General features: G+C 50.4%; 1 protein-coding gene across 3 annotated transcripts in view; it reads left to right on the forward strand.

Moving 5' to 3' along the window:
- LOC119961352 overlaps positions 1–16793 on the forward strand; it is a 31804-nt gene extending 15011 nt beyond the window's left edge. The window contains exons 4-10 of one of the 3 annotated variants that reach the window (XM_038788741.1): positions 2002–2118; positions 2834–2935; positions 6018–6146; positions 7466–7546; positions 10729–10836; positions 11412–11504; positions 16608–16793. In XM_038788741.1, the coding sequence (XP_038644669.1) occupies positions 2002–2118; positions 2834–2935; positions 6018–6146; positions 7466–7546; positions 10729–10836; positions 11412–11461 (587 nt within the window). In that variant the 3' untranslated portion in view covers positions 11462–11504; positions 16608–16793. The remainder of the gene's footprint in view (positions 1–2001; positions 2119–2833; positions 2936–6017; positions 6147–7465; positions 7547–10728; positions 10837–11411; positions 11505–16607) is intronic. The other 2 variants (XM_038788742.1, XM_038788743.1) reach the window with 2 other exon arrangements.
- Positions 16794–20933: the final 4140 nt, after the last annotated feature.

The raw sequence follows: 20933 nt of genomic DNA on the forward strand, positions 1-20933 counted from the left end.
TTTACGACAATTGACAATGGTTTCACGGTCATCATTAGACTTTTAATTCCAGATGTTTTTATTGAATTCAGATTACACCGTCTGCTAGGGTGGGAATTGAACCTGGGTCCCTGGAGAATGACTCTAGGCCGCTGGATTACTAGTCCAGCGACAGTACCATTATGCCACTGCCACCCCCCCCTGCATGTTTAGAATTTATTTTTCACAGGATGCGGATGCGAGGTAACACATTTTGGCAGGTCCAATACAGGTGTAAAATATACAGTAAATATAAAAATGTATACATTCACGGCATTAACATTCTTCCTTAAATAAGGTGCCCAGAACTGAACACAATATTCCAAATGTGGTCTGACCTATGATTTGTAGAGGTGTAGCATCATTTCATTGCTTTTATACTCTCTAACAACTGTTTCAACTTGTCTGGCCACCTTCAGAGAATTATGCACTTGAACACCAAGGGCCCTCTGCTCCTGTCCTCCCCTCAATGTTGTAGCATTGAGCCTGTATTGTTATCATAGGTTATCATAGAATTTACAGTGCAGAAGGAGGCCATTCGGCCCATCGAGTCTGCACCGGCTCCCGGAAAGAGCACCCTACCCAAGGTCAACACCCCCACACTAAGGGCTCCACACTAGTGTCTCTCCACATTCCTCCGGATTAATGTTCATCAGCCGGGTGTGTATCCATTTGGCCAACTTTTGTCAATGTCCCTCTGAAGTTGCTCAGCGTCATTCTCACAATTCACTATTCTCCCCGGCTTGGACCATGTATTGTGAAGCTCAGTTAGAAGGAGTGACAAAAGGAATTGGATATCAGGAACTTTACAGGCCAGGGGATTTGCAGCAAAGGAGCCTGGCACTTTGGAATGAGTACAGTGCCACCCACACTGTGCGGTGAGGGAACACATGACCCACACCTCGGTGTCAGCATCGTGTTGGATAGAGCCCAATGTGAAGACAGGATGGCAACAGCTCTGAGACTAGATCTTTACCATACCTATTAATGAGTAGTTAATGGGCTGGATTCTCCCATCCTCCAGCTGCTTCCCATTCGCTGGGGTGGGATTCCATCTTCCCATCAATTGGTAATGGGATTTCCCATAGTAACCATCCCACGAAACCCGCTGGCGGTGGGAAAATTGAACACAACGCCTGGAGGATGCCAGCCAATGCTTACAGTCAGCAAACACCTTAATAAAACCGACCAAACTACACTCAATGCCTTACAACCGAATTGACCCATTTTGCTTGAATTTTTTTTTTAAGTGTAATTTATTACAAAGAAGTATCAAAACAAGTTACAGTGAATAAACACCCCGGGAATCTTACTTCCCAGCAATCAACTATACAGTCTGTACAGATTGTTCGCCTTTCCCCCCCCCCCGTGTTTGAGGGGCGTGATGAACAGCCCCTCAAACACGGACACAAACATCCCCCACCTTTCCTCAAACCTCCCTGAAGAGCCCCTTAACTCATCCTTTATCTTCTCTACTCGCAGGAAGCCGTACAGGTCACCCAACCGTGCCGCCCCCCCCGGTGGCGATGCCGACTGCTACTCCAGTAAAATTGGCCGCCGTGCAATCAGAGAGGCGAAGGCCAAGACATCGGCCTTCCTCCTCTCCATGAGCTCCGGCTTCTCTGAGACCCCAAATATCGCCACCAAAGGGTCCGGGTCCACTCCCTCCTCCACTATCCTGGCTAAGACCCCGAACACCCCCGCCCAGAATCTTCCCAATTTCTCGCAATCATTTTGGGTGAATAGAAGCCCATCAACAGACTACTCAGCTCACCCACCTACTCCTCAGTGTGAATACGAGCATACCCGGAAATGTGGATTTTCCCAACTCCAACCACACGCCGAGAGCAAAATAAATAAATGAGAAGGGATGAGGGAAATGTTTCAAGTGGAATAAAGAATCTTTGATCATGTCTACTGGCCTCATGTTACGCTGAACTGTGATTTGTGTTGGGATAAATTGAAATCAGTTTTCTGTTGCAGGATTGCTGTCGCTCCACCAATTCTCTCTCGTATCATCCGCCATCGCTCTGGCCAGCTTGCTGTCGTCTTATGGTGTAGAAGCTTTCATAATCCTGTACGCCCTGGACACATACAAAAGTAACAAATGCACCTTCTCTCTCATTTCATTGTATGACAAGCTTGAATACTTAACCATATTGCCAGAGTTAGTCTGACTGAAACTCTGAGAACTGAACGGATTTGAGAAAGGAAAATTGTTCTTGATAAACCTGTCGAGGGTGTAGGATCGGAAGAAGGCTTTCGCAAGACACGGAGGCAATTCACCAGCCTCTTTGGGGACCTGTTTGTGACCAGCAACTAAAGGGGGGAGGGCGAACTAGCCAGGGGAAAAGAAGGAGGGGGGAGAGGAGAGGAGACAACACAGAGAGGGGGAACAGACACACAGGGATTAAAGGATGCAGAGGGAAGGGGGTAAACCCATTCATGCTGTTCTGTCTTTGTGGCTTCGATCCCAGCCCTGCCCAATGGGGTCGCGTGTACATGGTTTAAGGTATATTGGTTGTAACCGATGAGTTGGATTTTGTGTTTCTATTTCCTGTCGTTCCTTCTTTTCTTTTCATTAGAAATACAAATCTCTGGCTTGAATTAAAGTCGCAGGTCCATTGATATTCCATGGACCAACATTGTAATTGAAAAAAAATAAGAGAAAAGGGGGAAGAATAAGGGAATAAACGGGGTTTAAACCAGAATGATCCTTCCAATGGCAGAGTAGGCGCAGAGTGCCGAACGACACAGGCGAGCTGTAATTCCTCACCACCTTATCAATCTCTCTCCCATTTGTTTGTGTTTCCAGTTCACAAGAGACACGTGGAGCTGACTACCGTATTTGTCTTCTTCAAACTGATCTCCTGCCTGGCTTTGTTGACTGCGTCCATGTTCTGTATCATCGATCCCAGTGAGTGTTTGAGTTCACACACCAGCCAAGGTTCTGTCGGGTCGGAAACGTGGAAAGTCTGAAATGCAGGAAAGAGACAACGGTTATAGAGCCATAGATGTTTACAGGACGGAAACAGGCCCTTCGGCCCAGTTGGTCCATGCTGCCCAGTTTCTATCACTAAGCTAGTCCCATTTGCCCACATTTGGCCCACATCCGGTAGCATTGTGGATAGCACAATCGCTTCACAGCTCCAGGGTCCCAGGTTCAATTCCGGCTTGGGTCACTGTCTGTGCGGAGTCTGCACATCCTCCCCGTGTCTGCGTGGGTTTCCTCCGGGAGCTCCGGTTTCCTCCCACAGTCCAAAGATGTGCAGGTTAGGTGGATTGGCCGTGATAAATTGCCCTTGGTGTCCAAAATTGCCCTTAGTGTTGGGTGGGGTTATTGGGTTATGGGGATAGGGTGGAGTTGTTGACCTTGGGTAGGGTGCTCTTTCCAAGAGCCGGTGCAGACTCGATGGGCCGAATGGCCTCCTACTGCACTGTAAATTCTATGATTCTATGATCCCTCTATACCCACCCTGTCCATGTAACTGTCTAACTGCTTTTTAAAGGACAACATTGTACCCCCCTCTCCCACTGCCTTTGGCAGCTCGTTCCAGATGCTCACCACCCTCTGTGTGAACAAATTTCCCCTCTGGTCTCTCTTGTATCTCTCCCCTCTCACCTTAAACCCTCTGCCCTCTAGTTCTAGACTCCTCTACCTTTGGGAAAAGATATTGACTATCTGTCTTATTGATGCCCCTCATTATTTTATAGACCTCTGTAAGATCACCCCTAAGCCTCCTACACTCCAGGGTAAAAAGCCCCAGCCTATCCAGCCTCTCCTTATAACTCAGACCATCAACTCCCGGTAGCATCCTCGTAAATCTCTTCTGCACTCTTTCTAATTTAACAATATCCGATTGGGTGACCAGAACTGAACACAGTTCAATGTGTTCACAGGCCATATGTGGCCTTACCAAAGTCCTGTACTTCAACAAGACGTCCCAGCTCCTGTATTCAATATTCTGACCAATAAAACCCAGCCTGCTGAATGCCTTCTTCACCACCCTGTCCACCTGCCACTCCACCTTCAAGGAGATAGGAACCCCTGTTCTCCGAGATCCCCGACAGGCACCTTGCTGCTGTTTGCCCTCCAGCGGCTATTAACAGGAGCGTCAGCGTCTTATTCACCATTAACAGGAGTGTCAGCGTCTTATTCACCATTAACAGGAGTGTCAGCGTCTTATTCACCATTAACAGGAGTGTCAGCATCGTATTCACCATTAACAGGAGTGTCAGCGTCTTATTCACCATTAACAAGAGTGTCAGCGTCGTATTCACCATTAACAGGAGTGTCAGCGTCTTATTAACCACATTGATCATCCTTAATGGCAGTCACGTTGTTAAACAGCTGACGGATATCTGGATACCTGTCAATGGGGATGTGATCTCTTTAATCACATTTTGATTTGATGTTGTAAGCTTCCTTTGCGATTCCCTTTATTTAGGTGCAGTACTCCTTCAGGGGGGCTGCCCTTTTAAGTCGTCCCACAGTCTTGTTACTTGGTTTATTTGTTTTACCCCAAAATAGGGATATCTGGGACACTGGTGGGATGGAGTCATGTTGACTGTGAGCTCAGTTAATAAAGACATTTTGTCAAAGCTTTTCATCCAGCACTGATCAGGACATTTGCCAGACAATACCAAAATCAGGGGAAACAGCAACGTTGCGCTATATAAGAGGCACTGATTGTTTGACAAGTGGACTGATTGATAAGGGCGTTGCAGTGGATAATGCAGCAGTTGATGGTGACTGGCAGTTAACTGCCAAGCGTTGATTGAAAATTTAAACCAGGCTTCCCAAACCTAATTTGTCAAGGCATTGCCCTGAGGAATGTACCAGTGAATGGCCATCACTTATTTTGTGTAGCCAAAACAGGCCCAATTGTGTCCATGTTCTCTCTGCCTACAAGGAACGTTGCTTCCACTGAATGTTTTTTTATCAGCAATACTGAAGTTCTGTGCTATCAAACGACCATAACTCAATAAACTCTCTCCAGCAAGGAAATCTGCCTTGTCTTAGTTTTAACTTCACCAACTGGCGTTGTTCCAATCAACAAGGAAAACGTGACAACTTGCATTTATGAAACTCATGAAGGCCCCCAGGACCTCCCTCAGCACATGGGGTAGTCTTTGTGGAGATGTTGGCAAAACGTATGAATGACCAGGTCGTCTGTTTTGATTGTCCCTGGTTGAGGGAGGAACTGGACAATTGCTTGTCCTTCGAATGCTAGCAAGGGATCATTTACACAAGAGTCAGCGTCTCATCTTAACGGCCCAACTGGGAGACGACATTTGTGACACTGCAGCACTCCCTGGATACTGCCCCAAAATGTCACCCGATAGAATGTGCTCGTCGGGGATTATTTTTGGAGAGTAATTAGGTAGTCAGGCCCAGCATCCAGAACAAGGTCTCTGCAAGCAGCAAATCTGTTTTGGTGGTGTGGGTTGAGGGATAAGTGTTTGTGAGGTGGACTTCTCTCTTATCAGATAGTATCAGCGGATGGTCGACATCCCTCTAGTTTAAGAGCAGCTGATCCCCAATGAGTGGGGTTCCAGGGAGAGTCGCACTGAGGCGTCTCCCGAGATCAGGTGCTCAAGTCCCAGGTTGGGCCTTGAACCCACAAACCTCTGACTCTGAGACAGGTCGAGGCTTAGGGTCAATGATGAGAGCCTGTGTGGTGGTATGACTAGGGGTATTACGGTACCTGGGAGTGTGAGCTGCCATTGATGCAGAGGACTCGCTGCCCATGTGCCTCTCAGCCGATGGCAGCCCTGCCTACGAGGCGGGGTATAAGAACCCGTGTTCCCCGGCAGCCAGCCATTGTTCTGTACGTCCGCTGCCGGGTCCACTTCTTGCGAATTAAAGCCTTTCGTTCGGACTTTGTTTCGTGTCCATTGATTATGCATCACCCTGACAAGCAATCGTTCATTTTCTGTTCCACAGCGTTCCCAATACCGTTCCCACTTCACCCACTCCCTGTTCTTCCCTTTTTCAGGTTACCCGCTGCTGTACAGAATAATTTCAGGAGTCGCAATTATATTCATTACGGCAAAGATAATTTATGTCCTTATCCTTTATCTGCAACAAGAGAGTGAACTAAAAAGGTCATTCCTGGTCAAGCAAAGTAAGGTTAACCAAGAATTATTCCGTTTGTGATTATTCTTTCTAATATTGCTTCTTACAACCACTTCAAAGGCCGTGTTGAAATCCTGAGCAGAGAACAGTACTTGAGATTGTTTTTCATTCATCATGGATGTGAGTGTTGTTGGCAAGGCCACAATTTATTGCCCAGCCTAAGTGTCCACATCCTACATGTAGCAAAGGCAGAATGGCTTTCATTTTTAAAATGCATTCACGGCATGTGGGCCGGTATTTATAGCCCATCCCTAGTTGCCCCTTGCGAAGGTGGTGGGGCGCAGCCTTCCTGAACTGCTGGAGTCCCTGAGGTGTAGGTACACCGGCCGTGCTGTTAGGGAGGGAGCTCTCCAGGAGTCTGACCCAGGGACAGTGAAGGAACGGCCGATATATTTCCCAGTCAGGGTGGTTAGATGGGTCGGAGGGGACCCTCGGTGATGCTCCCAGATTTCTGTTTACCTTGCCCTTCCAAGTGGGAAATGCCACGGATTTGGCTGGCTAAGGAGCCTTGGTGGGTTGCTGCAGTGCATCTGGTAGATGGGACACATGGCTGGCACTGTGTGCCACTGGTGGAGGGTGAACGGAGTGTGTTACAACACCCTGGGCAAGGGCACGATCAGCTCCAGCACCCCCTTGGCCCAGAGTCACAACACAACTGAATTAACCAATAAGTCTTGGAAAATACTCACAGACTTTAGCCCTTGGCTGCCCAAACATTACAGTCATCAGATTTGTAAATTTAAACACAATTACACAATAATAATCTTTATTAGTGTCACAAGTTGGCTTCCATTAACACTACAATGAAGTTACTGTGAAAAGCCCCTAGTCGCCACATTCCGGCGCCTGTTCGGGTACACTGAGGGAGAATTCAGAATGTCCAATTCACCAACAGCACGTCTTTCGGGACTTGTGGGAGGAAACCGGAGCATCCGGAGGAAACCCGCGCAGACACGGGGAGAACGTACAGACTCCGCACAGACAGTGACCCAAGCCGGGAATCCAACCTGGGACCCTGGTTGCAGACTTCTAAACGTTCCACTATCCTGTGTTGATATTCCAAGGCATCCCACCATCCTGTGTCAGATCTCCAGTTTTGTCTGCACGCCTTCCCATGGCTCCAACAACCAATTGCCATTGTTAGTACCAGTGGAAACTGCCTTTGCTGGGGAATAGGCACGGTAACAGGAATTTGGGAATGTTCCAATGACTAAATTAGAACAGACAAGGAAGGTTAAGATGAGGTGTTAGTTTGAGCAAGTGTTACACTGTCTCTGGGTGATGCCTTTCAATTTGCTTTGTTCCCAGGACGTCGTACTATTTTTCTGGTGAGCGGACCCTTCGCAATAATCACTTCCATCGTCCCAATTTACAGAGGAATGTATAACAGTGAGTACTGATGTTGAATAGTAGCGATGATTGGAGTACACTCTTGTTTACTGGGTATGGCGTGGGCCAGTTCCAAATGCAAAGCTACCTGAATGGAACTAACAAGTGACAAGTTCAGAGAACATCAGCTGGATCAAGCATGGAGGCCTTCATTTGAAAAAGACCCCTGGTGTGGGTCTTTGTGCTGTATGAGGGTCAGAGCTTTTATTTTATTTCTTCCTGGAACGTGGGCGTTGCTGGCTGTGCCAGTATTTATTGCCCATCCCTAATTGCCCTTGAGGGGGTAGTTAAGAGTCAGCCAGATTGCTGTGGGTCTGGAGTCACGTGTAGGCCAGACCTGGTAAGGACGGCAGATTGCTGAGAAAGGGGAATGCTGGGGGGGGGGGGGGGGGATGCCGCTTCCAATGTGCTCTCTCAGGACAGCGGCTGCAGAGTTATCGAGGGAGCTGCATGACGTGTAAACATCAAAACAATGAAAGAAACCCGGTTCGAGGGAGCACAATCCTACCCCAGACACATTTGTGAATTTAATTTGAGCCAAGACTTTCATCCCGGTCTGCATGGAGGTTGCAGCTGAAATGTCAAGTCCGCCTTGCCAATCAGGCCCACCTGCCCACTGAAAAGGGCGAAGGTCAACGAAAAACCCCTGTCGAGTGCCCTTTTTAGTGAAGCTAAATTCTGCTTCTTGATTGGCGGCCGACGCACTTCTGGCTGGCGCGAGGTCTCGATGGCGTTGGGGCAGGGACAGCCAATGTCTTCTCACGCGGTTTAACATGCTTCCAGGACACGCGTGTGCCCGACCGAACAATGTAAAATTCAGGCCGTGGAAAACAAACTAGCCGACCCAAATGTTTGCCACCCAAATGCCTCGGTATTATCCCCCTGGGTTAAAACTGAGGCTGCGGCTGCGGTATTTTGACAGGCCAGAGCTGGAAAGGGTCCGCTCCGAATGACCATTAACTATTAACGGCTGCTGGGCAGGTGGCTGTCATGTGACCAAAGCCTGAGATAGCAAATCGCCATCATTCAATATTTCACCAGTGCAGAGCTGGGTTATGGAGGGGAGTTAACTCAGAACGAGGTTTACCTCCTGCTCTGGCCTACCCACTGAGCTGAGGGAAATTGGATAAGGTTTAAAACCAACACGACACCCAATCGCTGTTTAAAAATAAGCAGTCGCCCATTGAAGTGGGAGATGAGAATTCTTTCTCTCAGAGGGCAGGCAGTCTCTGAAACTCTCCTCCTCAAAAGGCAGTGGAAGCAGCATCTTTGAATATTCTCAAAGCTGGATAGATTCTTGATTAACAAGAGGGGTGAAAGGTTATCGGGGAGGTCGACAGGAACGTGGGGTTACGGTTTCCTGCGCTCTCTGTGTACGTATGTACAAGAACATACTTGGCGACCCAACAGGGGAATCCATTGAAAATTACCTCAAAACTTTAGAATTTTTTTTAGAATTTACAGTACAAAAGGAGGCCACTCGGCCCATCGAGTCTGCACCGGCTCTTGGAAAGAGCACCCTAACCGAGGTCAACACCTCCACCCTATCCCCATAACCCAGTAGCCCCACCCAACACTAAGGGCAATTTTGGACACTTAAGGGCAGTTTTGGACACTTAAGGGCAGTTTATCACGGCCAATCCACCTAACCTGCACATCTTTGGACTGTGGGAGGAAACCGGAGAACCCGGAGGAAACCCACGCACACACGGGGAGGATGTGCAGACTCCACACAGACAGTGACCCAGCGGGGAATCGAACCTGAGACCCTGGAGCTGTGAAGCAATTGTGCTATCCACAATGCTACCGTGCTGCCCTAAAGGATTTCTTTCCTTCGATGGTCAGTACCTTTGTGTGTTCTCGATGTGGACTGGGAGATAGCGTTTGGGGGAAATCAAGGCCATTGTTATTATTAAAGCCCATGGTTACTCCGCGCTTTCACACTGCAACCATGCCATGTGTGTCGGTGTTTCCAACAGAACACGATGTGCACAGTAACCCTGAGAGAGTTATTTCCAGTGTTTCGGTTTGAACCCTGCAAAGGAGATGTTTTTACAGTGAGTGTTTCACACAATCATTTCTGTTATCATCGATTGAAGTCACGCACTGTACCTTGTGAACATTACACGCCAACCAATAATGGCTGCATTGACTATCGGCACATGGCACAAGAGGCAATTGATTAGCTGCCCCCCTACCCCCAGTTACATTTCCTTTTTACAGCAATAATTATCAAAACTTGAGACTGAAGTAATATCAATTACGATAATTATCCTCGATAATACCTTCCCGTAGCAGTCGCTGGACCTCAGACCTGATGAAGGTCCTGTCCTGGGCGCTGTACCATCTGCTCCTGGTGGTGACGGGTTTGCAATCCGGGGTTAGGTTTGCAAAAAGGGAAGGCGGGTTGACCTTAAGGGTCGCGAGGCTGCAAACAGTAAGGGGTGGTAAGGGCCCGCCAAATTTCAGGGTGAGGCTCTGGAGGTTGCACTGGAAATCCAGCTGCTGTAGGAGGCTGTGTAATAAATTGATGCACTATCAATTACGACGAGATGAGAGTAGGATGTAATTGAGGCTTTATTACACTGAGATGTGTCGCCTCCTACAGCAGCTGCCGAAATGGCTGCTGTACGGGGAGCACACATATTTATACTCCGCCTACTGGGTGGAGCCAGCAGGCAGGGATCTACCCCCGTACCTGTAGTACAGGGGCCTTACCGTAAAATCCATATATATACAGTATATACATCATAGAACATAGAACAGTACAGCACAGAACAGGCCCTTCGGCCCTCGATGTTGTGCCGAGCAATGATCACCCCACTTAAACCCACGTAACCCGTATACCCGTAACCCAACAATCCCCTCATTAACCTTACACTACGGGCAATTTAGCATGGCCAATCCACCTAACCCGCACATCTTTGGACTGTGGGAGGAAACCGGAGCACCCGGAGGAAACCCACGCACACACGGGGAGGACGTGCAGACTCCACACAGACAGTGACCCAGCCGGGAATCGAACCTGGGACCCTGGAGCTGTGAAGCATTGATGCTAACCACCATGCTACTGTGAGGCCCATCAGTGGTGACTACCACAGAGACCAAAGTTGATCAGCAAAAAAAACCAATATTTGGGTTTTTCAATAACTTCACAAACGATGTTAATTCTCTTCCCACAGTTGACCAATGCCAGTTCCCTCGGAGACACATTGCAGGCACAATTCTGATTGCAGTGCTGATTTACCTGTTTGCAGCCGGGTTCCTGTTTCTCCTCTTTGTGAAACAAAGTAAGTGCCGACTCTGCCGATATCGAATTGAGGAATTGTATTGAATGTAATAATTACTGTGGGCGGGGGTTTCTGCAACACACCATCACCGTGTCGTGCCTCCTGGTGGTGGAGGGGACTCGTCACTGCCAAATTCTACGCCGTTCTGTTTGCTGGCCACGCCGCTGGGGGGGGGAACGCGCCGCGGGGCGGGTGGAGCGGCCGCCATTGTTGGAACTGGAGCTTCCCACCAGCTGGAACGGCCGGGAAATCCAGCCCTTCGTCGAAACGGGTTCACAGCTCTCTTCAATTAGTCATTTGTAAAACCCGTGGCGTTTATCCCCAAATTGATCGATGTGCGTCTCCGCATCAATCAGCCTCCCTCCAGTACACCTCCATTCATTACCTATCTGGGTCAGAGTTCTCCGGCCGGCTGCTGGAGGCGGGATTCTCTGGTCCTGCCGGCAGTTTACAGGCAGCATGGAGTGGCATCAAAGGGAACTCCCATTGACCACGGCGGGAGCAGGGAATCCCACTTTGACAAACGTGCAGGTTGCTTACTCGTTAACGCAATGTCTTTTGTGTTTTATTTACAGTGCTGACATGGGTTAAAGTTCGACGACTCAGTCGCCTTTCATTAAGATGAGAGAGAGTTCCTCCAGCCTAAGCTCTAAAGCAACTACTGTGAGGTAAAATATGAGGGGAAAAAAAGCCAAATTTGTCTTTGCAGGATTGGGAATACAAGGGCAACTTGACGCTTTTCACTCAACTTGTATCTATCCCCAAGACACCTAAACCGTACCTGTAAACTCACTGTCTCTTCAGCCGCAGGACAAGCACATTGGGGGGGGGGGCACAGTAATACAGTGGTTAGCACTGTGGCTTCACAGCTCCAGGGTCCCAGGTTCGATTCCCGGCTTGGGTCACTGTCTGTGCGGAGTCTGCACGTTCTCCCCGTGTCCATTATAGAACATTACAGCGCAGTACAGACCCTTCGGCCCACGATGTTGCACCGTCCTGTGAAACCCTTCTAAAGTCCCTCTACAATGTTTGCGTGGGTTTCCTCCGGGTGCTCCGGTTTCCTCCCACAAGTCCCGAAAGACGTGCTGTTCGGTGAATTGGACATTCTGAATTCTCCCTCTGTGACCCGAACAGGCGCCGGAATGTGGCGACTAGGGGCTTTTCACAGTAACTTCACTGCAGTGTTAATGTCAGCCTACTTGTGACACTGATAAAGATTATTATTATTATGTTTGTTTATGTGCATGCTGCGTGTGTTTACATCAATCTGTGTATGTGCTGTGTGTGCGCATATATGTGTGTATATGGTTGTATGTATGCATGCTACATGTGTCAGTGTACACATGTGCGTGTATATATGTTGCGTGTGTGTACATGCTGTGTGTGTGTTTGTGTCTCTGTGTATGTGTGCATGTATGTTTGTTTGTGCATGTTTATGCTGTGTGTATGTGTAAGAGGGGAGATGCACATGTGTGTATGTATGTCGGTGTATGTATGCTGGTGTGTGCATCAGCTGTGTGTTTGAATAAATGTGTGTGTGAGTATATATCTATGTATGTGTTAGTGTGTATATGTTTGTGTGTGCGTGTGTTTGTGTGCATGTTTGAGTGTGTGTGCATGCACCTGTGTGTGCGTGCACGTGTGCATGTTCATGAATGTGCGTGTGCATGTGTGTGCATGTTTATGAGTGTCTGTGTGCATGCACGTGTGTGTGTGCATGTGCGTGCATGTGTGCATGTTTGAGTGTGCATACACGTGTGTGCGCGTGCACATGTGCATGTTTATAAGTGTGTGTGCGCGTGTCTGTGTACGCGTGTGTGTGTGCACGTGTGCATGTTTCTGAGTGTGTGCGTTCACGTGTGTGTGTGCGTGCACGTGTGCATGTGCGTATGTGTACGCGTGCACATCTGCATGTTCGAGTGTGTGCGTGTGTGTGCATGCACGTGTGCATGTTTATGAGTGTGTGTGTGTGAGTGAGTGCACGTGTGCATGTTTATGAGTGTGTGTACATGCACGTGTGCTTGTGTGTGCACATGTGCATGTTTAGGAGTGTTTGTGCATGCATGTGTGTGTGTGTGTGCATGCGCGTGTGTGTGTGCGTGTGTGGGTGGATGTGTGCATGTTTGAGTGTGCGTGCACATGTGTGCGTGTGTGTGCACATGTGCATGTTTATGAGTGTGTGTGTGCACATGTATGTGTGTGTGCATGTGCATGCACATGTGTATGTTTATGAGTGTGTGTGCGTGCACGTGTGTGTGTGCATGTGTGCGTGCACATGTGCATGTTTATGAGTGTGTGTACGTGCGCGTATGTGTGCATATGTGTGTGTGCACGTGTGCGTGTTTATGAGTCGCACGTGTGCATGTTTGAGTGTGCGTACACGTGTGTGTGTACGTGTGTGTGCGTGTGCATGTGTGCATATTTATAAGTGTGTGCACGTGTGTGTGCATGCACGTGTGTGTGCGCATGTCTGTGCGCGTCTGTGTGTGCACGTGTGCATGTTTCTGAGTGTGTGTGTTCATGTGTCTGCATATGCGTGCACGTGTGCATGTTTATGTCTGTGCGTGCATGTGTGTGTGTGCATGTGCACGTGTGTGCGTGCACATGTGTGTGTGTGCGCGTGCGTGCTCGTGTGCATGTTTGAGTGTGCCTACACATGTGTGCGTGTACGTGTGCATGTTTATAAGTGTGTGTGCACGTGTATGTGTGCATGCACGTGTGTGTGCGCGTGTCTGTGTGCGCGTATGTGTGTGGACGTGTGCATGTTTCTGAGTGTGTGTGTGTACGTGTGTGCGTGTGCGTGCACATGTGCATGTTTGAGTGTGTGCGTGCGTCTGTGTGTGTGCATGCACGTGTGCATGTTTGAGTGTGTGTGCGTGAGTGCACGTGTTCATGTTTGAGTGTGTGTACATGCACGTGTGCTTGTGCGTGCACATGTGCATGTTTATGAGTGTGTGTGTGTGCATGTGCATGCGCGTGTGTGTACGTGCATGTGTGCATGTTTGAGTGTGCGTGCACGTGCGCGTGTGTGTGTGCACATGAGCATGTTTATGAGTGTGTATGTGCGTGAGTGCACGTGTGCATGTTTGAGTGTGTGTGTACATGCACGTGTGCTTGTGCGTGCACATGTGCATGTTTGAGTGTGCGTGCACGTATGTGTGCATGTGTGTGTGTGCATGTGTGCATGTTTATGAGTGTGTGTGCGTGCATGTGTGCACGTTTATGAATGTGTGTGTGCACTTGTGTGCTTGCACGTGCGCATGTTTATGAGTGTGTGCATGCATGTGTGTGTGCGCGCATGTGTGCGTGTGTGCACATGTGCATGTTTGAGTGTCTGCGTGCACGTATGTGTGCGTGTGTGTGTGCACATGTGCATGTTTATGAGTGTGTGTGCACATGTGTGTGTGTGCGTGCACATGTGCACGTTTGAGTGTGTGCGTGCACATGTGTGCGTGCATGTGTGTGTGCGTGTGTGCATGTTTATGAGTGTGTGTGCGTGCACGTGTGCATGTTTATGAGTGTGTGCGCGTGCGTAAACGTATGTGTGTGTGTGCATGTTTGAATGTATGTGCATGCACATGTGTGTGTGTGTGCATATGAGTGTGTGCGTGTGCGTGCACTTGTGTGTGTGCATGTTTGAGTGTGTGTGTACATGCACGTGTGCTTGTGCGTGCACATGTGCATGTTTGAGTGTGCGTGCACGTATGTGTGCATGTGTGTGTGCACGTGTGCATGTTTATGAGTGTGTGTGTGCGTGTGCACGTGTGTGTGCGTGCACGTGTGTGTGTGTGCATGCACGTGTGCACGTTTATGAGTGTGTGTGTGCACGTGTGTGCTTGCACGTGTGCATGTTTATGAGTGTGTGTGCATGCATGTGTGTGTGTGCGTGCACATGTGCATGCTTGAGTGTGTGTGCGTGCACGTATGTGTGCGTGTGTGTGTGTGCACGTGTGCATGTTTATGAGTGCGTTCACGTGTGTGCGTGCATGTGTGTGTGCGTGTGTGCATGTTTATGAGTGTGTGTGCGTGCACGTGTGCATGTTTATGAGTGTGTGCGCGTGCACGTGTGTGTGTGTGCGTGTGCGTAAACGTATGTGTGTGTGCATGTTTGAGTGTATGTGTGCATGCACATGTGTGTGTGTGTGTATGTGTGTGTGTGCGTGCACGTGTGCATGTTTATGAGTGTGTGCGTGTGCGTGCACGTGTGTGTGTGTGCATGTTTGAGTGTGTGTGTACATGCACGTGTGCTTGTGCGTGCACATGTGCATGTTTGAGTGTGCGTGCACGTATGTGTGTGTGTGCACATGTGCATGTTTATGAGTGTGTGTGTGCGTGTGCACATGTGCGTGCACGTGTGTGTGTGTGTGTGTGCATGCACGTGTGCACGTTTATGAGTGTGTGTGTGCACGTGTGTGCTTGCACGTGTGCATGTTTGAGTGTGTGTGCATGCATGTGTATGTGCGTGCATGTGTGTGTGTGCGTGCACATGTTCATGTTTGAGTGTGTGCGTGCACGTATGTGTGCGTGTGTGTGTGAGCACGTGTGCATGTTTATGAGTGTGTGCACGTGTGTGCGTGCATGTGTGTGTGCGTGTGTGCATGTTTATGAGTGTGCGTGCACGTGTGCATGTTTATGAGTGTGTGCGCATGCACGTGTGCGTGTGCGTAAACGTATGTGTGTGTGCATGTTTGAGTGTATGTGTGCATGCACATGTGTGTGTGTATGTGTGTGTGTGCGTGCATGTGTGCATGTTTATGAGTGTGTGCGTGTGCGTGCACGTGTGTGTGTGCATGTTTGAGTGTGTGTGTACATGCACGTGTGCTTGTGCGTGCACATGTGCATGTTTGAGTGTGCGGGCACGTATGTGTGCATGTGTGTGTGTGTGCACGTGCGCATGTTTATGAGTGTGTGTGTGCGTGTGCACATGTGTGTGTGCATGCACGTGTGTGTGTGCGTGCATGTGTGCACGTTTATGAGTGTGTGTGTGTGCACGTGTGTGCTTGCACGTGTGCATGTTTATGAGTGTGTGTGCATGCATGTGTGTGCGTGCATGTGTGTGTGCGTGCACATGTGCATGTTTGAGTGTGTGCGTGCACGTATGTGTGCGTGTGTGTGCACGTGTGCATGTTTATGAGTGCGTGCACGTGTATGCGTGCATGTGTGTGCGCGTGTGTGCATGTTTATGAGTGTGTGTGCGTGCACGTGTGCATGTTTATGAGTGTGTGTGCGTGCACGTGTGTGTGTGTGCGTGTGCGTAAACGTATGTGTGTGTGCATGTTTGAGTGTATGTGTGCATGCACATGTGTGTGTATGTGCATGTGTGTGTGTGTGTGTGCATGTTTATGAGTGTGTGCGTGTGCGTGCACGTGTGTGTGTGTGTGTTTGCGTGCATGTTTATGAGTGTGTGTGTGCATGCACGTGTGCTGTGCGTGTGCGTGCACGCGTGTGTGTGTGTATAAACACAGGGGAATATGTTGCTGGGGCTACCAGATGATGAAGTTTGAAAGAGTTTGAACTTTGGAAACACTGAATACAGTGTACACTTCACAGTCTGTGATGTCACTGAATACAGTGTACTCTTCACAGTCTGCGATGTCACTGAATACAGTGTACTCTTCACAGTCTGTGATGTCACTGAATACAGTGTACTCTTCACAGTCTGTGATGTCACTGAATACAGTGTACTCTTCACAGTCTGCGTTGTCAATGAATGTTAACTCTGTGAATATTTAATACTGTTAACTATTTACTACATTATCGTTCATCCACAGAAACATTGATAGCAGCAAGGAGCCACCCTCCCTGTGAGTGAGTATCGGCATTAACCCATTCCTCCCTCTACTTCACAGGAACCCCATTGGGCTGGTGGAACATCCGGACCATCACCGATACAGAGAGAGAGGTTCAAATACCTGGACTGATATAAACTGATGATTAATAAAATGTTTGTGCGTTTAGCTTGTTTACTCACAGTTTCATTATCAGAAGAACAGAAGAGAAAGGAGCAGGATTAAACTGTGAACATGGCGCAGTGAAGGGACAGTGGGAAAGTCCGTTTGGCCCATGGGGTTTATACTGTTCCGAGCTCCAGCTCAATGAAAAGGCCTTATTCTTTCTGATCCCCCTGAGCCTGGCCACCCAGGCATGTTAACGTTCGAACCATAGTGGGGAATCTTGGACCCTGTCCCATGGTAGATTTTGTGCTGAGGGGGTGTTTAATCCAGCAGGAGGGTAATAGGCCACCTCCATCCCTATTAAGTCCATGACAGAGAGGCACATGGATGGCCACCCTGCCCACGTCTACTGAGGCCCTTCAGTGGGCAATGAATGTCCACTTAAAGTTGTCACCCAGCTGCTGATGGGCTGGTAAGTGTGTGTGTGTGGGGGGGGGTGGGGGGGGGGGGGGGGGGGGGGGGGGGGGGGGGGCACAGCCAGAGTGCAAGAGGGCACTGCTCTGCCATGTCCCTGACCACCCCAGCAGCTCCAATGGCCCCCAGGGGCGGCTGTCTTGTCTGGTCTCCGGTGATGGAGATCAGTCGCCGTTCCTGCCGGTGTCGAGGGAGGGGAGAGGGGGGGGAGAATCCTGGGAATGGGGAGACTCCAGCTTTGAACGGTCTGAGCATATTTAAATACTGATGTCAATCTGCCCAGATTGTGTCAGGTGCGGCGGGCCGGGAACATTGGGATCTGATCGGCGCCTGCCACCAATCCCGTTTCGAGGTCCTCCGGCCAATTTCCAGGAATAGCGGGATGTGGAGTGAGAGCAACGCGAGTGGAGAATCCCCCCATAGAATGAGTGAAGGATAGGAGGAGGAGGTTGGGCTGATGGTACCTGTGCTGGCCCTCTGAAGGAGCAACTCGCCTGTTTCTCCTCTGCCTTTAGCCGTAGCCTTGTGAACCGTTACTGTCCCGATATTACTCCAATTCCCTTTGGAACTGTCCGTTTGAACATGCCTCTGCCCACACTCTCAGGCAGTACCCTCGCTGTGTGAAAAGGCTCCTCCTCATGTCCCTGTTGCTTCTTTCATTAATTATTTGGCAATATTTTCTTCCTCCCTACCCTGCCCCCTCTCTTAAATCTCCTCCCGACCTTCTCCTCTTCCAGGATGACAGAGCCAACTTCTCCCGTCCACCAATGCAATTGGAATTCCTTGTCCCCAGAACCGCTCTCATGAATCTTCTCTGCACTCTCTGTAATTCCTTCACGTTGTTACGATGCCCTGGGCTAGTGGGCGGTCAATTCCAGCCCCACTCGTCCTGGAGTCGCAAAATAATTGAAATGGACAAAGAATTCTGAGAAAATACCCAAAGGGCACGAAGTTCCCGAGTGAGCGCCTTTAGTCATGTGTTTCCCGCCTTTCCCAGGGCCGAGAAACACGTGGCTCTTCCACACGACTGGCTTTGAACAAGGGGCCTAAACGAGGAACGCAGGGCCGAGACGACACAGAGCCCCGCTATTTACAATGGGAGCTTCACTCACCGGAACTCCCTGTCAGAGTGAGAGGTCGGACACCATTGGGACGTCCTGATCTCCGAGGCCCACAAAAGAAATCCCCGACCTCCCGTCAAGCCGAAACACAACATGGGAGCCCCCCCCCCCGGGTCGTCCCTGCATCCCCCCAACGCCCAACACCACGGCGGGCACCCTGGCAGTGCCCCTGCCAGCTGGCAGATTCATCCAGGTCTCAAAACCTTCTGTGCAGGTTCCAAATAACAGCAGATGGGCGGAATATCTAGAGAGAGAGACAGACGCTCACAGCTGCTCCTCTCAGTATCCACGATCCGACTCTCACTTCCTGCTTCCTCCGTTGGGTGCGGCTCAATCACCGCCTGTCGCCGGGCAGAACACAGCCTTTGGCCAATTCATTAGCCGCCAGCCAGCCAATCGAACCAAATCTCTCGGGTGCCGAAAAGTCAGAGTTTTTCTGTTCCGAGGCGGAACCTCTGGAAGTCAGTATGCAGTTTTGCAACTTCCTGTCCTCGACTTGAAGGCCCATTAACGTCCATCGATCAAAACTGATAACCACAAAGTAAAATAAATGGGAAATAAGGGAACCAACAGCAGGGGTCCTTACACAATCCTGCCCAACGCTGGAGGCAATACTCTAGTTGGGGCTGAAGGGGTGTTCTAGATAAGTTTTACATAACTTATTTTCTTTTGTACTCTCTTTGGACTTAATAAAGTCCAGGATTCTGTCTGCTTTAATAACTGCTCTCAAGCTGCCCTGCCACCTTCAAAGTGCCCAGGTCACTCCCGAGTGAGCGCCCCTTTATCATTGGCACCCTTTATTTTATATTGTGTTGCTCTGAGTTCTGTGAACCAAAACCAACCACTTCACATTTTTCACCATTTAATTTAATCTGCCTCTTGTCTGCCACCCACGTCACCGGCCTGTTTTACATTTCAACCCTTCCTCCTCCTCCTCACACTTCACAATATTTGCAAGTTTCGTACCAGCTGCAAAATTTGAAATTGTGCCCTGCACACTGAGGCAGACATTTTCACATCGGGGGTCACGACCCCCGGGTGGGTTGTGGGCCGGGGTTGGGAGGGTCGCGGAGCCGTCCGTCACGGCATTCCCGATCGCGGGAATTTACGTGCAGTAGTCGGCTTTTCACAATGCCGGCTGCGAACGGACGGCTTTGAAAATGACGGCACCACGACCAGCTACAAAAATGCAGCGCACTGCACATGCGTGCCCACTCATCAGTGCGCATGCAGCCCGGGAGCGTTGGGGCCTGACCCAGCAAAGTGCCATGACAGTGGACTTCATCTGCTTGAAGAGTTATTGCAATGATCAGTCAACAGGGGAGCCACTCAGAGTTTACAAACTGAGGAACGAAATCCATGCTTTCCTCCTCAAGAAATTGTCCTCTCTGGCTGATTCGTTTGCTGATGAAACTTGGATGCTGACTATGCCTTACCTCTCCTCCTGATTGGAGTGAGATCGTGAGGATCAAGCAGGCTCACCTCTCGCATTAAAGGTAAGAGAAAATGGTGGGTCACGAAGGTCGGCCGGGTTGGGTCGCGAAGGTCGGCCAGCGTGGGTCGCGAAGGTCGGTCGGCGTGGGTCGCGAAGGGCGGTCGGCGTGGGTCGCAAAGGTCGGTCAGGCATGGGTCCGCAAGGTCGGCCAGCGTGGGTCGCGAAGGTCGGGGCGGGCCGTGGGTCGCAAAGGTCGGCGGGCGTGGGTCGCAAAGGTCGGCGGGCGTGGGTCGCAAAGGTCGGCCAGCGTGGGTCGCGAAGGTCGGCCAGCGTGGGTCCCGAAGGTCGGCCGGCGTGGGTCGCGAAGGTCGGCTGGCGTGGGTCGCGAAGGTCAGCGGGCGTGGATCCCGAAGGTCGGCCGGCGTGGGTCCCGAAGGTCGGCCAGCGTGGGTCGCGAAGGTCAGTGGGCGTGGGTACCGAAGGTCGGCCGGCGTGGGTCCCGAAGGTCGGCGGGCGTGGGTCCCGAAGGTCGGCGGGCGTGGGTCCCGAAGGTCGGCGGGCGTGGGTCCCGAAGGTCGGCGGGCGTGGGTACCGAAGGTCGGCCAGCGTGGGTCCCGAAGGTCGGCGGGCGTGGGTCCCGAAGGTCGGCCAGCGTGGGTCCCGAAGGTCGGCCGGCGTGGGTCGCGAAGGTCGGCCGGCGTGGGTCCCGAAGGTCGGCCGGCATGGGTCCCGAAGGTCGGCCGGCGTGGGTCCCGAAGGTCGGCGGGCGTGGGTCCCGAAGGTCGGTGGGCGTGGGTACCGAAGGTCGGTCAGTGTGGGTCCCGAAGGTCGGCCGGCGTGGGTCCCGAAGGTCGGTGGGCGTGGGTCCCGAAGGTTGGTGGGCGTGGGTCGTGAATATCGGCTGGTGGGTAAAAGTGGCCCCCGGAAAAAAGGTTTGAATAACACTGCACTTCGGTCTGGAATATATCACAAAGGGCAGGTTTTCTAACCCCGCCCCTGGGGAACTCCATCATTAATATTCCTCCTCCAGCCTGCGAAAGATCCATTTTGAGCCAATATGCTCTTTACTTCCTGTCACACTGCCAGTTCCGCACCGATGTTGCTATTATTCCACGGGCTTTACGTTCAGTCACAAGTCTGTTGGCGTAGCACTTTTTCAAATGTCTTCTGAAG

The sequence above is a fragment of the Scyliorhinus canicula genome, unplaced genomic scaffold, assembly GCF_902713615.1.
Source record: "Scyliorhinus canicula unplaced genomic scaffold, sScyCan1.1, whole genome shotgun sequence".
NCBI lineage: Eukaryota > Metazoa > Chordata > Chondrichthyes > Carcharhiniformes > Scyliorhinidae > Scyliorhinus > Scyliorhinus canicula.